The sequence below is a fragment of the Suncus etruscus genome, chromosome 14, assembly GCF_024139225.1.
Source record: "Suncus etruscus isolate mSunEtr1 chromosome 14, mSunEtr1.pri.cur, whole genome shotgun sequence".
NCBI classification, from domain to species: domain Eukaryota; kingdom Metazoa; phylum Chordata; class Mammalia; order Eulipotyphla; family Soricidae; genus Suncus; species Suncus etruscus.
Genome location: NC_064861.1, coordinates 96,561,521 through 96,580,291, shown reverse-complemented (window position 1 = coordinate 96,580,291; position 18,771 = coordinate 96,561,521). Strand labels below are relative to the sequence as shown.

The following is an 18,771-nucleotide window of genomic DNA, read 5'->3' as shown; positions in this document are numbered from 1 at the left end:
TCTCTCACACTCTGATGTTCTCTTTTTCTCTCTTTCTCTCACTCTATCTCTGTCTCTCTGTCTCCCTCTCCCCTCACTTCATCTCTCTGGATACAAGGGATCCTGTCCTAGCTCAGTCCCCGTCAGGTCCTGGGGCACAGGGCCCTGTTGAGGGTCTCACTGTCCCCCTGTTCCTCAGGGCTTGTGCTTCTGGATGGCAGACTGGGCAGGTGAGTCTCTGAGCACCGGACACTGCAGGGGCCACCTCGCTCCTGGAGTGCCCATGGGGACACAGAGGGGCTGGGATGGGAGGGGGAGGGGGAGGCCTTACAGAGGGGGTGCAGGGCCAGGATGACCCCTGTGTGGACTGTCCTCTCCCCAATTCAGCCCCCAACCCTGTCGGGAACCTCACGGCTGAGAGCCAGACCAATAGCTCCATCACTCTGAGCTGGACCGTCCCCTCTGGTGGGAACCCCACGGACTACATCTACTGGGTCCAGTGGACGGGACCATTCAGCACTAATGAAACCACAAACACAGCCAACACAAAGGAGACCACATACACTGTGGAGAATCTCAAGCCAGGGTCCCTCTACAATATCTCGGTGTGGACAGAGTCGAACGGTCAGAACAGCACAGCCGAGAACATCTCGGTGGCCACAGGTGGGTCCAGCAGGGTCTGTTGGGGAGGGGCTAAGAGTAGACCCCAGAATCTGTTGTTGGACTCAGACTGCCAGTGGTGGGGGAACCTGTCCCTAAGCCTCAGTGACCATCTTTGGAGACACAGGCGAGACTGGACATGCAGGATGGATAGGACTCTATTCACTCCTCAGGCCGGCTGGGCTTCCTGTGGGACTTTGATTAATGTTAAAATTAAGTCACTACAGTTTTATCAATCTTAACGAGGATGTTCTTTTGTTGGTTTGATATGCTTTGGGGGAGCACCCGGTGCAGGGTAAATCCTGTTTCTGTTATCAGGGGTCAGTGCTCTTAGAGATCAGGGACAATATGGGTGCTAAGGATCAGATATTTAAAAAAATTATTTATTTATTTTTGGTTTTTGGGCCACACCTGGTGGCCCAGGGATTACTCCTGGCTCTGCACTCAAAAAAAGCTCCAGACAGGCTCGGGGGACCCTATGGAATGTCGGGAACAAACCTGGGCTCAATCCAGATTGGCAAGACAGTGCAAGCCAAATGCACTACCACTGTGCTATCCTCTGGAGCCTTCAGGGCCCTTGAAATAAAACCCAGGAAAACGGCCAATTTTCTCCCTCTTGCCCTGGGTCAGACTCCTCCTAGTTCAGGCCGCTGAAGCTCCCTCAAGCTGGGCCTGATGCTGGACATCTCCTCAACACAGACTCAGTGAGCAGGACTGGGGTTCCCCTGTCCCCTGGCCCCGAGTCGACAAAGGGGCCTAGATATTTGGAGATAAACTCAGATGACCCCTGGTCAGCTAGAGAAGCTCACTGAGCAGGTCCTGGGGAATGTGGGGCACAGTCATTGTATTCTGGTTTCTGGTGGGAGCAGAAGTGGGCGCAGTGTGGCAGTTTGAGGGCCATAAGGGTCCTAACTGTCCTCTATTCTCCAAGAGTGACACCAGAACCTTGTCTTAATTCTTAGCCCCCAACCATGTGCAAGACCTCACAGTTGTGAGACAGAGCAACGACTCCATCACCCTGACCTGGACCAGACCCACTGGCGGGGACACCGAGGACTATACTTACTGGGTCCAGTGGATGGGACCAGGGGGCACAAGTGAGACCAGAAACACGGCCAACATCACGTACACCGTAGAGGGACTCGAGCCTGGGTCCCTGTATACTTTCTCTGTGTGGGCAGAGTTGAATGGTGTAAACAGCTCAGCCCAGAACATCTCAGCGGCCACAGGTGGGTCTGACCAGGGCTGTGGGGGAGGGACTGAGAGCCGACCCCAAAATCTGATGTTGGACTCATGCTTCCAGGGATGGGGGGGCATCCATCCCTCAGACTCGGGAGCCATCTTTGGGGACAGGAGAGACAAGTCATGCAGGATGCACAGGGCCTGGCCGACTCACCAGGACAGAGTGGGATTCTTGTAGGAAAATGACAGGGGGCATTTCAGGGTGAAAGAAGGCTGATCCCCTGGGGTAAGGGACAAAGGGGTGTTGGGTGGAGGGACAAAGGGATGGGGGACAGATAGATGGACAGATAAGTGGACAGAGAGCTGAGTGGCAGGTGGTTCAAAGAATGGACACATGGTGTGTGGGGGATAGAGAGACAGATGGGTAGACAAAAGGCAGAGAGCATGATATGGGGAAGTAGGGAAAATGTGGAACAGACGGACTCAGATGCAAGGACACATGTAGGCAGGGGTTGGCCTCCAGACCCCCCTCCCCCAATGCTGTGACGTGTCTCTCGGGACACAGGAGCCGACCATCGGCTCACTGACTATTCTGTGTGGACACCCCTTTCACCCCCCAGACCCCACCTACATCTATCTACTGTGTATCTGGGTGCTGGAGGATGAGCCACTCACCTACCACTGTTCTCCAGATGTTGGGTGATGCTGCAGGGACTGGCCCTGGGACTCGGGCTGTTGGAGTGCGGGAAACACATCCTTCAATTCAGGGACCATCTGTCAGGACAAAGAGAGATGGGACAGAGGGGGTGAAAAAAAGCCCCACTAACACACCAGGCCCGTTGGATTTCCTGTGGGGAATCTTTTAATTTTGTTTTTAAGTCACTTTAGTTTTATCATTATTGATGATAACATTCCTTTTTTTGGGGGATTGGGGACACACTGGGTGCTGCTTGGGTTTAATCCTGGCTCTGCTCTCAGGGTCAGTGCTCTTAGGGCTCAGGGGAAAAGTGGGTCCCAAGGATCACACACTTGACTAGTTCTTGTCTCCTTGAGACCCTGGAACTGGAGGACAGATATATGGCCCATTTATTTCTTTCTACCTGGGTCAGATTTGTGCGGGGTCTGGCCCCTCAGTCCCACTTGGGCCAGTTTTGCTGCTGACATGGGCGTCACCTCTGGGCAGGCTCAGTGGGGAGGGTTGGGGGCTCCCTTGTCCCCATGGCAATGGCTAGCAAAGGGACACAAAACAGATCAGCCAGGGGAGCTCAGTGAGGGGGAATGTGCAGAGTGACCACACCTGACATTTGACGGAGACAGGAGTGAACATGTGTGGGCAGTTTGAGGGCCACAAGGGTCATAACTGTCCCCCATTCTCCGTGAGTGACATCAGACCCTTGTTTCAATTCTTAGTCCCCAACCCTGTGGAGAACCTCACGACGGTGAGCCAGACCCCCAGCTCCATCACCCTGAACTGGAACATCTCCACTGACGGGGACACCACAAACTATACCTACTGGGTCCAGTGGACAGGACCAGGGGGCACAAGTGAGACCAGAAACACGACCGACACCACATACACGGCGGACAAACTCAAGCCTGGGTCCCTGTACAATTTCTCAGTGTGGACAGAGTCGAACGGTCTGAACAGCTCAGCCCAGAACACCTCGGCGGCCACAGGTGGGTACCATGAGGTTGGTTGGGGAGGGTCTGAGAGCTGGCCCCAGAATCTGTTTTTGTACTCATTCTGCTAGGTTGGGGGATCCATCCCTCAGATTCCATAGCCATCTTTGGGGACAGAGGAGAGACAAGACATGCAGAATGGACAGGGCTCTGCTGACTCGACAGGACAGCTGGGATTATTTTTTGGGGGGGACCACACCCTGTGACACTCCGGGGTTACTCCTGGCTGGCTATGTGCTCAGAAATTGCTACTGGTTTGAGAAGTCATATGGGATGCTGGGGGATCAAACCACGAGAGATCAAACCCTGGTCTGTCCTAGGTTAGTGTGTGCAAGGCAAATGCCGTACCACTTGCGCCACTGCTCTGGCCCACAGCTGGGATTCTTATGGGAAAATTACAGGGTATGGTTCAGGGTGAAAGATTGGTGAGCCCCTGGGGCAGGGAACTGAGGGATGTCAAGTGGAGAGACAGAGGGATGGGGATAGATAGATTGAGGAATAAGTAGGTAGAGGGATGCAGGGTCAGAGGGTTGGAGACGTGGAGGATGGAGGGATGAGGGACAGAGAAACAGATGGATGGAGGGAAGGCAGATTTCATGATGTGGGGAAAATGGAAAAAAATGGGGGACAGAGGGACTAAGATGTGGAGACAAGTGCAAGGCAGGAATTAATCTCCAGACTCCCTGTCCCCAGTGCTGTGACATCTTTCAGGACAAGGGATTGATGGTGACTCCCATGGGTGGGAAAATCCCTGAGAATTTTGCCTGTTGTCTGAAATTCCTGTGGGGAATTGATTTATTTTATAATGAGTTTACTATAGTTTTATCCTTCTGAATGTCAACACACTTTGGTTATTTTTATTTTGTTTTTTTTGGGCCACATCCAGCTGAGCTCAGGGGTTCCTCCTAGCTCAGTGCTCAGAAATTGCTCCTGGCAGGCTCTGGGGACCATATGGGATGTTGGGGATCGAACCCAAATGTCCTGGGTCGGGGCCGGTGAGGTGGCGCTAGAGGTAAGGTGTCTGCCTTGCAAGTGCTAGCCAAGGAAGAACCGTGACAGCGGTTTGATCCCCCGGCGTCCCATATGGTCCCCCCAAGCCAGGGGTGATTTCTGAGCACTTAGCCAGGAGTAACCCCTCAGCATCAAATGGGTGTGGCCTGTAAAAACAAAAAACAAAACAAAACAAAATCTTTTCTGGGTTGGTTGCATACAAAGCAAAAGCCCTACCATTGTGCTATCGCTCTGGCCCCTGATTTTATTTTTTAATTTATTATTATTTTTTGTTTGTTTGGGGGCCACAACTGGTTGTTCTCAGGTTTTACAGGAGTGCTCAGGATTCACTCCTGGTAGACTCAAGAGGATCATATGCGATGTCAAGGTCGAACCTGTTGGGTTGGGTTGGGTTTGTGCAAGGCAAATTCCCTCCCTGCTATTCTATTGCTCTTTGGTTCATTTCAGTTATATTCTTTATTTTGATTTGGGGGCACATCTAGGGGTGCTCAGGATTTTTTGTTTGTTTTTGTTTGTTTTTGGGTCACACCCAGCAGCGCTCAGGGGTTACCTGGCTCCATGCTCAGAAATCGCTCCTGGCAGACTTGGGGGACCATATGGGATGCCAGGATTCGAACCAATGACCTTCTGCATGAAAGGCAAACGCCTTGCCTCCGTGCTATTTCTCCAGCCCCAGGTGCTCAGGATTTAATCCTATTTCTGTGCTCAGGAATCAGTGCTCTTAGGGCTCAGGGACAAAATGAATGCCAAGGATCAGATACTTGAATAATTCTTGGAGCCTTGAGGCCCCTGGAACTGGAGGGCAGGAAAATGGCCCATTTACTCCTCCTGTCCAGGTCAATTCTGTGGGGTTCAGCCCCTCATCCCCCCCAGCCCCCCGTCTGGGCTTGGTGCTAACATGGATCATCCTCTCAAAGCAAGTTCAGTGGGAGGCCAGGGGCTCTCCTGTCCCATGGTCCCCGGCTGAGCAAAGGGGCCTAGATTTGGGGAGAGAAACTCAGAGTTTCTGAGTCAGTTAGGGAAACTGAGCAAGTGCTGGGTAGTGGAGTACAGTGACCACAACCAAGCTTCACATGGAGGTGGGGTGGGCACAATATGTTCTGTTTGAGACACACTGGTGTCCTGATTGTTTCCTGATCTCCTCGAGTGACCCCAGACGGTTGTCTCAATCCTTAGCCCCAAACCCTGTGGAGAACCTCATGGCTGTAAACCAGACCAACAGCTCTGTCACCCTGAATTGGTCCATCCCCACTGGCGGGGACACCACGGACTATACCTATTGGGTCCAGTGGACAGGACCATCAGTCACAAATGAGACCAGAAAGACGGCTAACATCACGTACACTGCAGACGGACTTGAGCCCGGGTCCCTGTACAATTTCTCGGTGTGGGCAGAGTTGCACGGTCTGAACAGCCCCATCGAGAACACCTCAGCAGCCTCAGGTGGGTCCACCTGGGTCTGTGAGGGGATCGGCTAGGAACTGATTCACAATCCAATGCTGGATTCAGCTGCCGGGGGTGGGCAGACCTGTCCTTCCACTCAGGAGCTTCTGTGGGGACAAGGAGACACAGGAACATTCAGGGGTGTGCAGGGCCCAGCTGACTCGCCAAGTGCCTGGGATTCCTGTGGGGAAATCAATGGGGGATCAAGGTTAAAGAAGGCTGAGCCCCTGGGATCAAGGGACTGAGGGAATGAAGGGTAAATTGGATGGAAGGATGGAGAGTCAGAGGGACAGAAAGACAGATGAATGGCAGGGCAGGCAGAGAGCCAAATGTGGGGGAAAAGGGACTTGGAAATAGAATACTGAGGGACAGAAGGATGGAGGGATGAACAGGCTGAGGCAATGCCAGGACTAGCCTCCGAGGTCCCTCACATCCTCTCCTGCCCCAGTCCCCAATGCAGTGACGTCTCTCAGGACCCAGGACCCGACCAACAGCTCATTGACTGTGTTCTGGGGACGCCCTCTGGGCCCCCCGGATCCTGCCTATACCTACTGTGTGTCCTGGTACCTGGAGGGAGCGACCCCCACTCCCAGCTGCTCCTCAGATGATAAGGTGACACTGCAGGGACTGGACCCCGGGAGCGTGTACTCCGTGACTGTGAGGGCAGAGAGACACAGTCTCCAAAGTGAGGACAGGACAGTCACTGGGACCACAGGTGAGCAGGTGTCAGGCCAATGGGACCCGGGAGGGGATGGGGCAGTGCTTGGTGGGGCTGTCCTGGGAGCACTTGTGGGGATCTTCTCCCCACGTTATCCGCCTAGGGAGCTCCCCACATGGGTCTGTCTTTGGGCACAAGTGTTCTGTGTTGTGGGGGACCCTCGGCTCTCACCTTCACCCCTTGGGTAGGGGTGATGCAAAAGAACTCGATGTCCAGAACGACTGTCCGGCCAGAGGGAGGGTTGGAGGACCTTCAGGGCCCAGCAGTCCAATGGCCCCTCCTTAGCATCCAGCATTAGGGCTTTGCTAAGAAGATTCAGGCACTGGGGTCTCCAGATCACACCCCGGCAACTCCCCTTCCTCAGCTCCCAATGGGGTCTTGAGCCTCCGCAACGAGACCCAGACCAACCACTCGATCACGCTGCGCTGGGAGGCCCCCCCGGACCCCCACTCTCAGCACTACACGTACCAGGTCCAGTGGGTCACTGGGGAGCACCCCCAGACGCAGGGGGAGACAACGGAGACGTCCTATCGGGTGGACGGCCTCGAACCCGGGACTCCCTACAGCCTCAGAGTGTGGGCAGAGAGGGACAAGGTGGCCAGTTCGCACACGACTCTGGCAGCAAACACAGGTGAGGTTGAGCTTCAGGCCGAGCTCTGTGGACTACAGGTCCCGGCATGCCGTGCGCCGACTGCCGCTCAGCAGTGAGCAGAGCGCGCGCGCGGCCTCATGGGAGCTGTAGTTTCCGGGCTAGCACTTGGGCTTAGCGGGCTTCTGGAGTGGGCGGGATGGGGGCTCCTCCGGGGTCCGCGCCCTGGGCAGAGGCTGGGACCATGCGCCCCTGTGTGGCTCCGACTCCTCCGGTGCCCCCGCAGCCCCCAACCCCGTGGCCATCGCCTCCTGCACCAGCGCCTGGGGGGGCTACGGGCTGGCCCTCAGCTGGGCCTGCCCCCGGGGCGGCTACGAGGCCTTCCTGCTGGAGCTGGGCGGGCAGCTGCACCGCGAGAACCGGTCCGCGTGCGACGCCGCCGTGGCAGTGGGGGGCCTGCAGCCGGCTCGCGCCTACGAGGCCCGCGTGTCCACCGTCTGGGCCGGGCTGGTGGCCCCCGGGGGCTCCGCGACCTGCCACACGTCCAGCGCAGGTGAGCGGGGCGCCCTGGCCTCAGCGGGAATCCGGGGGCCCCTTGGGGTTGGGGGTCCCCAAGGAGGTCCTCTTGGTTGTCAAGATGCTTAATTGCTGGGTCTCTGGGTTTCCTTCCTCCTGGCTGGATGTGGGGCCACTCACCCAACAGTGCTCAGGGGTTCTTCCTGCCTCTTCTTAGGAGCCCCTGGTGATATTTGGGGGCCCTTGTTGAGATCAACACTTTCATTTTTCTCTCTTTTTTATTTTTCTTTTTTTTTTGTGGTTTTTGGGTCACACCCAGCAGTGCTCAGGGGTTATTCCTGGCTCCAGGCTCAGAAATTGCTCCTGGCAGGCTCGGGGGACCATATGGGACGCCGAGATTCGAACCGATGACCTCCTGCATGAAAGGCAAATGCCTTACCTCCATGCTATCTCTCCGGCCCCGTACACTTTCATTTTTCATTCGAGTTAATCGTTTTATTTGGGATTCACCCATCCTTGCTCAGGAATCACTCCTGGCACAGTGCTCAGGAGATCATATGGGTCTCTGGGGATCGAACCCCGGTCAGCCGTCTGTAAGTCAACTGCTCTCCCCACTCCTCGACGGCACCTCAACCCTCCATGAAAACCTTGTGCTCTGCCCACCTAGTCTTCTTTCGCTCTCTCCTCCTCCTTTTCCATTTTTAATGTTGTTTTGGGGCCTCACTCAGTGGTGCTCAGGGCTTACTCCTGGCTCTGCAGTGAGGGATCACTCCTGCTGCTCATCTGGGGACCCTGTGGGTTCCAGGATTGAACCTGGGTCAGCTGCATGCAAGGCAAACACTCCCCGCTGTGCAAGTGCTCCAGGTGTCTGTTGATGAACGGATGCCTGTTCAAGGCACCTGAGATCCTTTTGGGGGGTTGGCCCAGTCCAGGGGTTCATTTTATTTTATTTATTTTTTTTTTGTGGTTTTTGGGTCACACCCGGCAGTGCTCAGGGGTTACTCCTGGCTCCAGGCTCAGAAATTGCTCCTGGCAGGCACGGGGGACCATATGGGACACCGGGATTCTAACCGATGACCTCCTGCATGAAAGGCAAACGCCTTACCTCCATGCTATCTCTCCGGCCCCTGGGGGTTCATTTTAAAGGTCTACGGACCAGTAGTGCTCTGGCGAATGGTTCTGGGCCCAATTGGACTTCCAGATGGCATTCAGGCTCCCTGCGTGCTGGATGGAAACTGGCTTATCTGCTGGAATGTCCGTGTCTGTCTCCTCCACCTGGCACCTGGGTCTCTTAGCCCATGGGGTCTCTGCTCTGGGCAAGACCCGAGGCCTGGCAGGGACTGACCCTGGGGACTGGCCTCACTGCCCAGCAGTCTCCTGAGAAGTCTAGCTTTTTATGGGGCAGCACCTCATGGCGCATTGGGGGACCCAGCCCCCAATGCACCCTTGATTGGGATTCTGTGGTTCTGAACCCAGCGCAAGGCCGAGTGGGCATTCCTTAAGTCAATGAAACCTTTAGAAGACGTACCCCCCGGGACCGGGCGGTGGCGCTAAAGGTAAGGTGCCTGCTTTGCCAGCGCTAGCCTTGGACGGACCGCGGTTCGATCCCCCGGTGTCCCATATGGTCCCCCAAGCCAGGAGCAACTTCTGAGCGCATAGCCAGGAGTAACCCCTGAGCGTTACTGGGTGTGGCCCAAAAAACCAAAAAAAAAAAAAAAAAAGAAGACGTACCCCCACGTTTGCCTTGCAAGCAGCCGATCCAGGACCTAAGGTGGTTGGTTCAAATCCCGGTGTCCCATATGGTCCCCCGTGCCTGCCAGGAGCTATTTCTGAGCAGACAGTCAGGAGGAACCTCTGAGTACCACAAGGTGTGACCCAAAAACAAAAAACAAAAAGAAAAAGAACTAGCCTTGCAGGCAGCAGACCCAGTTTCAATTCCTGGCCTCACATGTGTCCCCTTGACATGCCAGAAGTAATTTCTTAGAGCCAGGAGTGACTCTTGAGCCTTGCTGGGTATGAGTCCTCCCCCCAAAGAAGATGCATCCTCAGTACACAGGGCCAGCCAACCTCTTGTCTGTGGACTGTGTGATGGCCAGTTCTCTTTTGGGGCTTTCTCTGGGAGTGTCCTTGGTGGCTAGCACCCTGCCTCTGTTACTCTAGCCGGTGGCAGGTTGCTCATGGAGATCCACTGTGGGCCACTGAGGGACAGTTCCTCCTTGGGGACCTGGGGAATGGGGTGTCATTGCCCCCAAGTCCCAAGAATCCAAGATCCCTGAACAATGGGAGGGAGGACCCTTGTCCCCAGGTGCCCCATTCCCAGTCTGTTGTTATTCCCTGAGCAAAGGCAAGGGGTGTCCCTGGACAGTGGGCCCCTCTGACACTTGGTCCCCTCAGGAGTGATCGCCGGGTCCATCCTGGGGGTGCTCCTATTCCTTGTGCTGGTTGGGCTGCTGCTGTTCTTCCTGTGGCGCAGGTAAGTCCTTGGAGGGGACCCCGTTAGGGGGTTGTGGCCTCTCCTGACTTCTGACTCCCCCTATAACCCTCTTCCCAGGCGACAGAGAGAGACACACCCCGCAGCTAAGAACGAGGTGTTCAGGTGAGGAGGCTGCTCTGGGGGTACCGAAAGCCTGGTTAGCGCAGGTCACTGATGGTCACAGAGGGAGGATGAGAACCGGGTGTGGGTCACAGAAAGAGGATGATGCTCTGTCCTCCCACCAATGTCGTGTGACCTGGATGAGTCCGCGCATGCCTGTGTTTCCTCCATCTGGCACCATTAAGGCCTTTCCCCTGGGCTAGGCTGGGGCGACAAAGAATCATTGAGTCTGTCAGGGTCCTGGCTGTGTGGCCCAGGCCAGAAAGATCCTGAATCCAGTCCCTGAGACAGAATCCGAAGGGTATGGATAGGGAAATGGGGTGTGGGGCACAAGTGGGCGGCTGGACATGGGCATAGGGGACAGCCTGGACACATAGAGGCTGGATACATAGAAAGGTGGGGTACAGGGCCTGGAGGGATAGCACAGCGGCGTTTGCCTTGCAAGCAGCTGATCCAGGACCAAAGGTGGTTGGTTCGAATCCCGGTGTCCCATATGGTCCCCCGTGCCTGCCAGGAGCTATTTCTGAGCAGACAGCCAGGAGTAACCCCTGAGCACCGCCGGGTGTGACCCAAAAAAACTAAAAAAAAAAAAAGAAAGGTGGGGTACAGTGTCTGGAGCGAGCAGACTCGGTGAGCCTGTGGGGTGACTCCTGACTCAGGAGACCAGTGAGAGCCCCTCAAGAACTCCTCGCCAAAGCAGGCATGGCTCAGAGACAAAGGATCGTTCTGGAAGCCTCAAACAGGAAAAGGCCTCCCCTCTATGTGTGGGACAAGTTGGGCTGAGTAAGAGCACAATGGGGAGGGTGTTGGCCTGGCAAATGCTGCCCCAGGAGCTGGAGCGATAGCACAGAGGTAGGGCATTTGCCTTGCACGTGGTCAACACAGGACAGACCCAGATTCAATTCTGGTCCCCGGAGCCTGCCAGGAGCAATTTTTGAGTGCAGAGCCAGGAGGAACTGACCCCTGAGCTCTGCTGGGTATGGCGTTGAATCAAAAAGGAAAAAAATAATAGAACAAAGAAATGGGAAGAGACGTGCAGGTTAGAAAATGAAATTGTTGGGCTGGAGAGATAGCATGGAGGTAAGGCGTTTGCCTTTCATGCAAGAGGTCATCGGTTCGAATCCCAGCGTCCCATATGATCCCCCGTGCCTGCCAGGAGCAATTTCTGAGCATAGAGCCAGGAGTAACCCCTGAGCACTGCCGGGTGTGACCCAAAAACCACCAAAAAAAAAAAAAAAAAAGAAAATGAAATTGTTTTTTGGGCCACATCTGGTGATGCTCAGGGATTACTTTTAGCTACGTGCTCAGAAATCGCCCCTGGCTTAGGGGACCATATGGGATGCTGGGGGATCGAACTGTGGTCTGTCCTAGGTTAGTGCACACAAGACAAACACCCTACCACTTGCACCATGGCTCCGGCCTAAATAAAGTTAATTTTATTGATGTTTCCTGCTGGTTTGGTGCTCAGGGAGTGCTCCTGGCCTTGGGTCTCCAGGGACTGTAAGTCCCAGCCAGGCTAGCTGTGTTTTGAGGAATGCCTTCCTCCCCTCCCGCTCTGTGTCTCGGTGTGGGCCAAGAGTTGAAGCAACTACGTTCAAAGAGCGGAGTGTGGCATGAAGTCCAAAGGGCTTAGGGTGACGCCCAGGCAGCAGCCTGAGAGCCCAAGTTGGGTCACCCCAACTCCGGCGGTGTCTTGGGGGTGTGAGAAGGGTTTGGGACTCAGCGGTGATGTCATGAAGTGGGAGGTGCCAGTTGACATCTAGGTGGGAAGCCTAGGCCAAGTTCAGGGTCCGAGTGGATGTGTTCCTGGCCCAGATTCACTGGGCGGGTCTCTAAGTCTCATACCTGGGGAGACGCCTACTGGGATGGGTGCCAGAGACAGGGGAACCTCCAAACCCAGGGCAGTTTCTGCTTCCTTCTGGATCCTGCTCAGGCCCATCTCCGGGACAGCTACTTTTGCTGTTTATTTATCTTTGGGGGGTCACACACAGCGGCACCCTGGGGTTACTCCTAGCTCTGCACTCAGGAATCGCTCCTGGCAGGCTTGGGGTCCCTTGTGATGCCAGGGTCAGCCACGTGCAAGACCCCCATTGTGCTCTTGTTCTGGCCTCCGTGACGATTTTGTCCATCCTTCTCTTTACAAGCCTGGTGATAAATGACTCTGGAACATTCGAGAACAGGTGACTGAGGAGATGGGGCCCACGGGAAAGGGCTTGATTCTGTCACTGTGTCCAGGCTGGCCAGGGGGCGAGGGGGTCTCTGTGGATAGCGAGATATGGCTGCCGGTGGTGTGTGTACAGAGGAAGCAGGTGGGGTGATGGGGTGTCCCTTGCTGAGAATCGGGGTGCAGTGGGCTGGAGGCGGCCTTTGGACCCGGAGATTAGTATGTAAATAGACACAGGACCAGGCGAAATGCAAAAGGGATCCAGGGAAACTGGTCTTAAGGGGAAGTTTGAAGGTACAAGGATGATCTCTGAGTTTTATTGTCTGTGGGCACAGAGGGCAAAGACCTGGGCAGAGGGAGGGAGGGGTCGTGGGGAAATTGATCCTGCTGGCTTCCCAGGACAGGGGGTGAGGCCGCGGGTGGGGGCACCCGGGTCTGGGGACAGGCTATGGATGATCCCGGTTGTGGGGGAGGAAATCTGCAGGGGGTGTGGTCCAGGGGCCCCCAGAGGAAGTGGGGGTCAGTAGATTTGATTCTCTGCTCTGAAGGGACCCTCCCACCCAGAGCTGGTATTTATGAATGATGGGAGGGGAGAGGGAGGAGCCCAGGGCCAAGTGAGGCCAGGTGGTGGTGGGTGTTTTGGTTGCTTTGGTTTTGCCACACCCGGTGGAGGTCAGGGGTCACTCCTAGCTCTGTTCTCAGGAATCACTCCTGGGGGGCTGGAGTGATAGTACAGTGGTAGGGTGTTTGCCTTGCAAGCAACTGACTCAGGATGAACCCAGGTTCGATTCCCAGCATCCCATGTGGTCCCCTGAGCCTGCCAGGAGCAACTTCTGAGATCAGAGCCAGGAATAACCCCTGAGCCCGCCAGGTGTGGCCCCAAAACAAAACAAGAAAGGAATCACTCCCGGCAGTGCATTGGGGACCTTATGGAATGCTGAGATGAAACTTGGGTTGACAGTGTGCAAGGCAAACGCCCTCCCTGCTGTGCTGTCGCTCCAGCCCCTAAACCTCTTTTAGCCCCTCAGTTCCTCTCTGGGGTCTTCCCTTGAGGGCCAGGAACTGTGATGACAATTAGGGGAGATGCCACTGCCATGGAGTTACTGTGACATTGTGAGCAACAGGCCAAATAGGAAAGAACCCGTCAGAGCAGATGGGGTCCAGACTCCAGCTCGCCCACACTTACACACCCATACTCACACTGACACCCCCACACAGGGGAGTTTTAAGTGTGGTCAGGAAGGTTCTAATGCCTTTCTAAGCCACTGGACAGGACATCGCGAGCTGGTCCCAGTGGAAGGGGTCATGGCGGTGTGTGAATTTTGCAGTGTCTCCCACGGGTCGGCCACTGAGAACCCCTGAGTTCCAGAGGGCGGGTGCCAAGGCCTTTTGGCTGTAGGTTGAAGCAGATGGTTGGCCTTTCACTTGCTTAGTTCTGTTCTGTTTAAGTTTAGTTTCAGGACACTCCCGGGTCTGTCTCTGCTCTCAGGCTTGCCTCTGGTGGTAGGCTCGAGGGGGATACTATAGGGTGCTGGGATTGAACCTGGGTCAACCATAGGAAGGCCAGCCCCCTCCCCACTGTGCTATCAGTCTGGCCCCTTATGTTTCCGCTGTGAAGTCTGCATAGGAACAAGAAGTCAGACAGGACAGCGCAGTCCTGGGGTCCGGGGATTCCACAACTCAAACCCTGTCTCCCTCCCTGCAGCTTCCACAAGGAAGTCCCGGCTGACCAATTCCCCGAGTATGTGCGAGAAAAGGAGAAGGACAGCAACTGGGGCTTCGCTGAGGAGTACCAGGTGGGAAGAGACCCTGAGTCTCCACACCCTTCCTGGAGGAGTGAGCAGGAAGACAGAGACTGTTTTCTGTTGGGCCCAGTCTTTACCCTGCTCAGAGTCCTGTCATTACTGGGGGTCCCGTCTGACTGGCGCCACACTCACTTCCCTGCTTTCCAGAGGGCACAAGAGCTGGCCTTGGTATCTCAACTTTCTTTTCTTTTTTTTTTTTTTTTTTTGTTTTGTTTTTGGGCCACACCCGGCCCAAACAGGTTGCTCAGGGGTTCCTCCTGGCTGTCTGCTCAGAAATAGCTCCTGGCAGGCACGGGGGACCATATGGGACGCTGGGATTCGAACCAACCACCTTTCATCCTGGATCAGCTGCTTGCAAGGCAAATGCCGCTGTGCTATCTCTCCGGGACCTCAACTTTATTTTCATGCTGGTGCTTGTTGGGTGTGGCTCCCTTCCCTGTAGGTGGGGAGCAGAAAGCAGGTCTGTTGGGCATGTATGGGACACTGGAGACTCGAACTCACAGGTAGGCTTGCCAGGGAGAGCTCTGAGTGCCAAGATACTCCATCAGGCCCTGTGATGGTACTTTTTTGGATGTGGTCAGCACTCCTGGCAATGGTCTGTGTTGACTCCTGGCTCTGTGCTCAGGGATCACTCCTGGTGGGACTCAAGGCAAGAACATGCTCCCCTGTGAGTCCCACCTCTGCGGCAGGTCCCGCCATGTCACCTTCCTCTCCTAGAGGGACACTCGCTGTCCCCTGCCCTGCTCTCACGCCCCCTTCGCCCCCAGATGACCGGTCCCAGGTGCTGAGCTCAAACCAGAGCACACACAGTGTGCAAGGCAAACACCTTCACTCCTGTCTGTCTCTCAAGGCCTGGCATGGTCTTTTTTATTTTTATTTTTAATATATCTGGCAGTGCTCCAGAGTCACTCCTGGCAGGCTTAGGGGAACTTATGAAATGTTGGGGATGGAACCCGAGTCAGCTTTGTGCAAGAAAATGCCCTCCCTGCTGCTCTATGATTTCCTCCTCTATGGGATAGTCTTTTTGATCCATCGAGATCTTGAGCCGTGACTGGCTGGCTCAGTCCTTCCCACTGGATGGTTTGTTCTTCCCTGACTCCTCCTTCAATGTCATCCTCCACTTTCCCACCCACCCCAAATCGTCCCCAGGACCTCAGCATGGTGGGGCACAGATGGCTTTCAGCCTGGTTTTGTGAGTGCTGGCGAATTCTGCAGGCAAATGTTTGACAAAAAGGGGGCCGAATAGATAGATGGCTCAATAGACTGTGCATGACAGCAATGCCTGCAGCAGCCGTTTGATCCTGTTTGGTTCCCTTAGTTCTATTGGGAGTATTGCCCAATCACAGAGCCAGGAGATGCCCCTGAGCACTGTTGATGAAGTCCCAAAACATAAAATACCAACACCCCTTGAAGCAAAAGTGGCACTACAGTGGCAAGGGGATGACAATGGTGTCTGGGCAAGGGCCCGGCTGGGACCATTTATCTCTGACCCACTTCATCTCCCGCAGATCTTAGACCAGGAGGATCAGAACCGGCAGCCTCAGACTGTGGCCATGGCCCCTGAGAACCAGAGCAAGAACCGGTACAAGAACGTGCTCCCTTGTGAGTCCCACCTCTGCGGCGGGTCCCAAGGTGTCACCTCCCTCCAGGGGGACACTCGCTGTCCCCTGCCCTGCTCTCATGCTGCCTTCGCCCGCAGATGACTGGTCCCGGGTGCCCCTGAAGCCTTTGCCCGGGGAGCCGGGCTCTGACTACATCAACGCCAGCTTCATCCCTGTAAGCCAGGGGGAGGGTCCTTGCACCTCAGTGAACCTGGGCAGGCTAGACTGACCCCTGACTTGTCCCTCCTGCACTCTGCAGGGTCTCTGGAAGGCACAGGAGTTTATCGCCACCCAGGGGCCCCTGCCCCAAACTGTGGGAGACTTCTGGCGCCTGGTGTGGGAGCAGCAGAGCCACACCCTGGTCATGCTGACCAACTGCATGGAGTCGGGCAGGGTGAGTGGCTGGCCTCTGACCCCTGACCTCTGACCTCACGGGCCCAGCCACTGACCCAGAGGAGGTTCCAGGGACTGCCAGGCTGTTGAATTACACATTAATTCTAGAGTCCTGGAGGGTTTTGGATGGATGGTGGATCCTTTCTCGGCCAGGCCAGAACCCCTTCTTCTATCCTATCCAGCGGGTCTGCAGGTTCAGGGTAGCGGCGAGGAATGATCCACAGCAGTCAGGAAGTTTCAGGACTCATCAGCTCTATTGATAATTGATAACAGGCCTTAGCCACTAAATGTGGCTTCTATGCTAAACCTTTTAAGCAGCTCCATAAGCAGCCCTGCCATTCAATCCTGTTTCCATCATCTCTCCATGCTGCCAGCCCCTCCTGTGCTTCTTTCTTCCTCCTCTCTCCTGCCCTGAGGCCACCCCTTTAGTAGCACCCCCAGCCCCCTCCCAGATGTGGGCAGGGCTGACCATCAGGTAATATTAGCATTTAGACTAGGGTGGGGGGACACCAGGGGGCTGGATCTAGGGAGTGGAGGGGCCCAGGAGAGAGTTCGGGCCTGGGGGCTCCATGCTCTGACCCCCCAGGTGAAGTGTGAGCACTACTGGCCGCTGGACGCCACGCCCTGCACCCACGGGCACCTGCAAGTGACGCTGGAGAAGGAGGAGAAGAAGGACAACTGGACCATCCGGGATCTGAAGCTCAGACATGTGAGCCCCGCCCCATCTGCCACAGACCCCGCCCCTACGACAAGCCCTGCCCCGAAATCACCACAAACCACGCCCCAACTATAAGCCACGCCCTGGGTTCATCACAAGCCACGCCCAACAACCAGGCCACACCCTGTTCGTGAGCCACGCCCACCACCAAACCATTGCCCACATGTCATCTCAAGCCACGCCCCGACCCCGCCCAGACACTCCGAACCATTTTTCTAGCCACAGGCACGCCCACAAGCCCACCCTCTCAGCCCCACCCAGGCCAATCACAGGCCCCAGGCCCACAGGCCACGCCTGACGACGTCTAAGCTCCGCCTTTGAATCCACATAAGCCCCGCCCCCAACCACCCACAAGTAACTTCCCACTCTGGTCTCATTCACACCCCAAGGCCTAGGTTCCACCACAGGCCACGCCTCCTCCACAAGCCCCGCCCCAGTCCTCTAATGAGCTCCACCCTTAGCCACACCCACATGCCACCCTGGACATCTCCAGAAAGCCCCGCCCCTAGACTCCACCCACCAATCAGCTCCCTTGGTCCTGCTTAAGCCCCTCCTGGTCTCTTAAAGCCCCGCCCACAGCGTTGCTTCTGCCCGATAGCTCCGCCTCTCATCCTAACCCCATCCATCACTTGGAGAAGGCCCCTGATGGCCCTTGCCAGGCACCACCCAGCGCCCCCGGGCTCGGGAGGGCTGCAGGGCGCCCTGGGATGCCTCCACCGGCCTGTGCCAGCCCCTGCCCTCCCTCCGCCCGTCCCCGCAGACACAGGAGCAGAAGACGCTGCAGGTGCGGCAGTTCCACTACCTGGCCTGGCCCGACCACGGCGTGCCGCCCTCCGCCGACCCGGTGCTGGCCTTCAGGAAGGTGGTCCGCGAGCGGCTGGACCAGTGCTCGGGGGACGGCACCCCCATCGTGCACTGCAGGTGAGGCCGGTGGGGGGCAGGCGGTGTGGCCGGGACGGTGTTGGGGGCCGTGGGCTCAGCCCCGCCGACCAAGGGGTCCTCCTCCGAGTGGGCACGCTGGCTCTTGTGGGCGCCGGCAAACGGGGACACTGGAGGACATGGTCCGGCTTCCTCTGCCTGTACCACACACTCGCTGAGCTCCCCAGGGTCGAGCTGAGATGCCCTTGGAAACCTCGTCTTTGGGTTCCGTCCATTCCAGTGTGATGCTCCCGCTCTGTACACACTTTTTCTGTCCCTCCTAGCGCCGGGGTGGGCCGCACGGGCACCCTCATCGCCCTGGACGTCCTGCTGCGACAGCTGGAGGGTGGCGACTCCGTGGGGCCCTTCAGCTTCGTGCAGAGGATGCGGAGCAGCAGGCCGCTGATGGTGCAGACCGAGGTAAGGGTCCTGCTAGTAGGGGCGGGGGGTTGAGGTGGACCCTCCTCTCACTCCCTCTGCCGTCCACACCCCCAGGCCCAGTATGTGTTCCTGCACCATTGCCTCCTGCGCTTTCTGGAACAGTCGGGGATCCACGACAAGGCCAAAGAACACCTGTATGACGACTTGATCTATGAGAACATAGGCGCCTTCTAGGCCCACAGAAGGGCCGACGCCAGTCCCGCACCCATCTCCACCCAAACTCTGGGGCTTTGGGCACTGGGGTCTGTGTTCTTGAATCTACAGAGAACCCCAAGTTCCCGTTGGGCTGCACCCGGGAATCTCCAGAGCCTAGATCCTGGGCCCTGAGAGATGTTGGTCGAGAAGCTGGACTTCTTGCTC

General features: G+C 56.3%; 1 protein-coding gene across 1 annotated transcript in view; it reads left to right on the top strand.

Annotated features, from left to right (window-relative positions):
- The window catches only part of PTPRH (protein tyrosine phosphatase receptor type H), a 19,449-nt gene extending 678 nt beyond the window's left edge, over window positions 1–18,771 (top strand). The window contains exons 2-19 of the mRNA XM_049787646.1: window positions 179–209; window positions 367–642; window positions 1,602–1,868; window positions 3,232–3,498; window positions 5,689–5,969; window positions 6,370–6,670; window positions 7,038–7,304; window positions 7,549–7,815; window positions 10,173–10,251; window positions 10,330–10,374; window positions 14,241–14,331; window positions 15,849–15,942; window positions 16,040–16,116; window positions 16,201–16,335; window positions 16,921–17,043; window positions 17,813–17,973; window positions 18,255–18,390; window positions 18,466–18,771. Of these exons, the coding sequence (XP_049643603.1) occupies window positions 179–209; window positions 367–642; window positions 1,602–1,868; window positions 3,232–3,498; window positions 5,689–5,969; window positions 6,370–6,670; window positions 7,038–7,304; window positions 7,549–7,815; window positions 10,173–10,251; window positions 10,330–10,374; window positions 14,241–14,331; window positions 15,849–15,942; window positions 16,040–16,116; window positions 16,201–16,335; window positions 16,921–17,043; window positions 17,813–17,973; window positions 18,255–18,390; window positions 18,466–18,585 (3,018 nt within the window). The 3' untranslated portion in view covers window positions 18,586–18,771. The remainder of the gene's footprint in view (window positions 1–178; window positions 210–366; window positions 643–1,601; window positions 1,869–3,231; window positions 3,499–5,688; window positions 5,970–6,369; window positions 6,671–7,037; window positions 7,305–7,548; window positions 7,816–10,172; window positions 10,252–10,329; window positions 10,375–14,240; window positions 14,332–15,848; window positions 15,943–16,039; window positions 16,117–16,200; window positions 16,336–16,920; window positions 17,044–17,812; window positions 17,974–18,254; window positions 18,391–18,465) is intronic.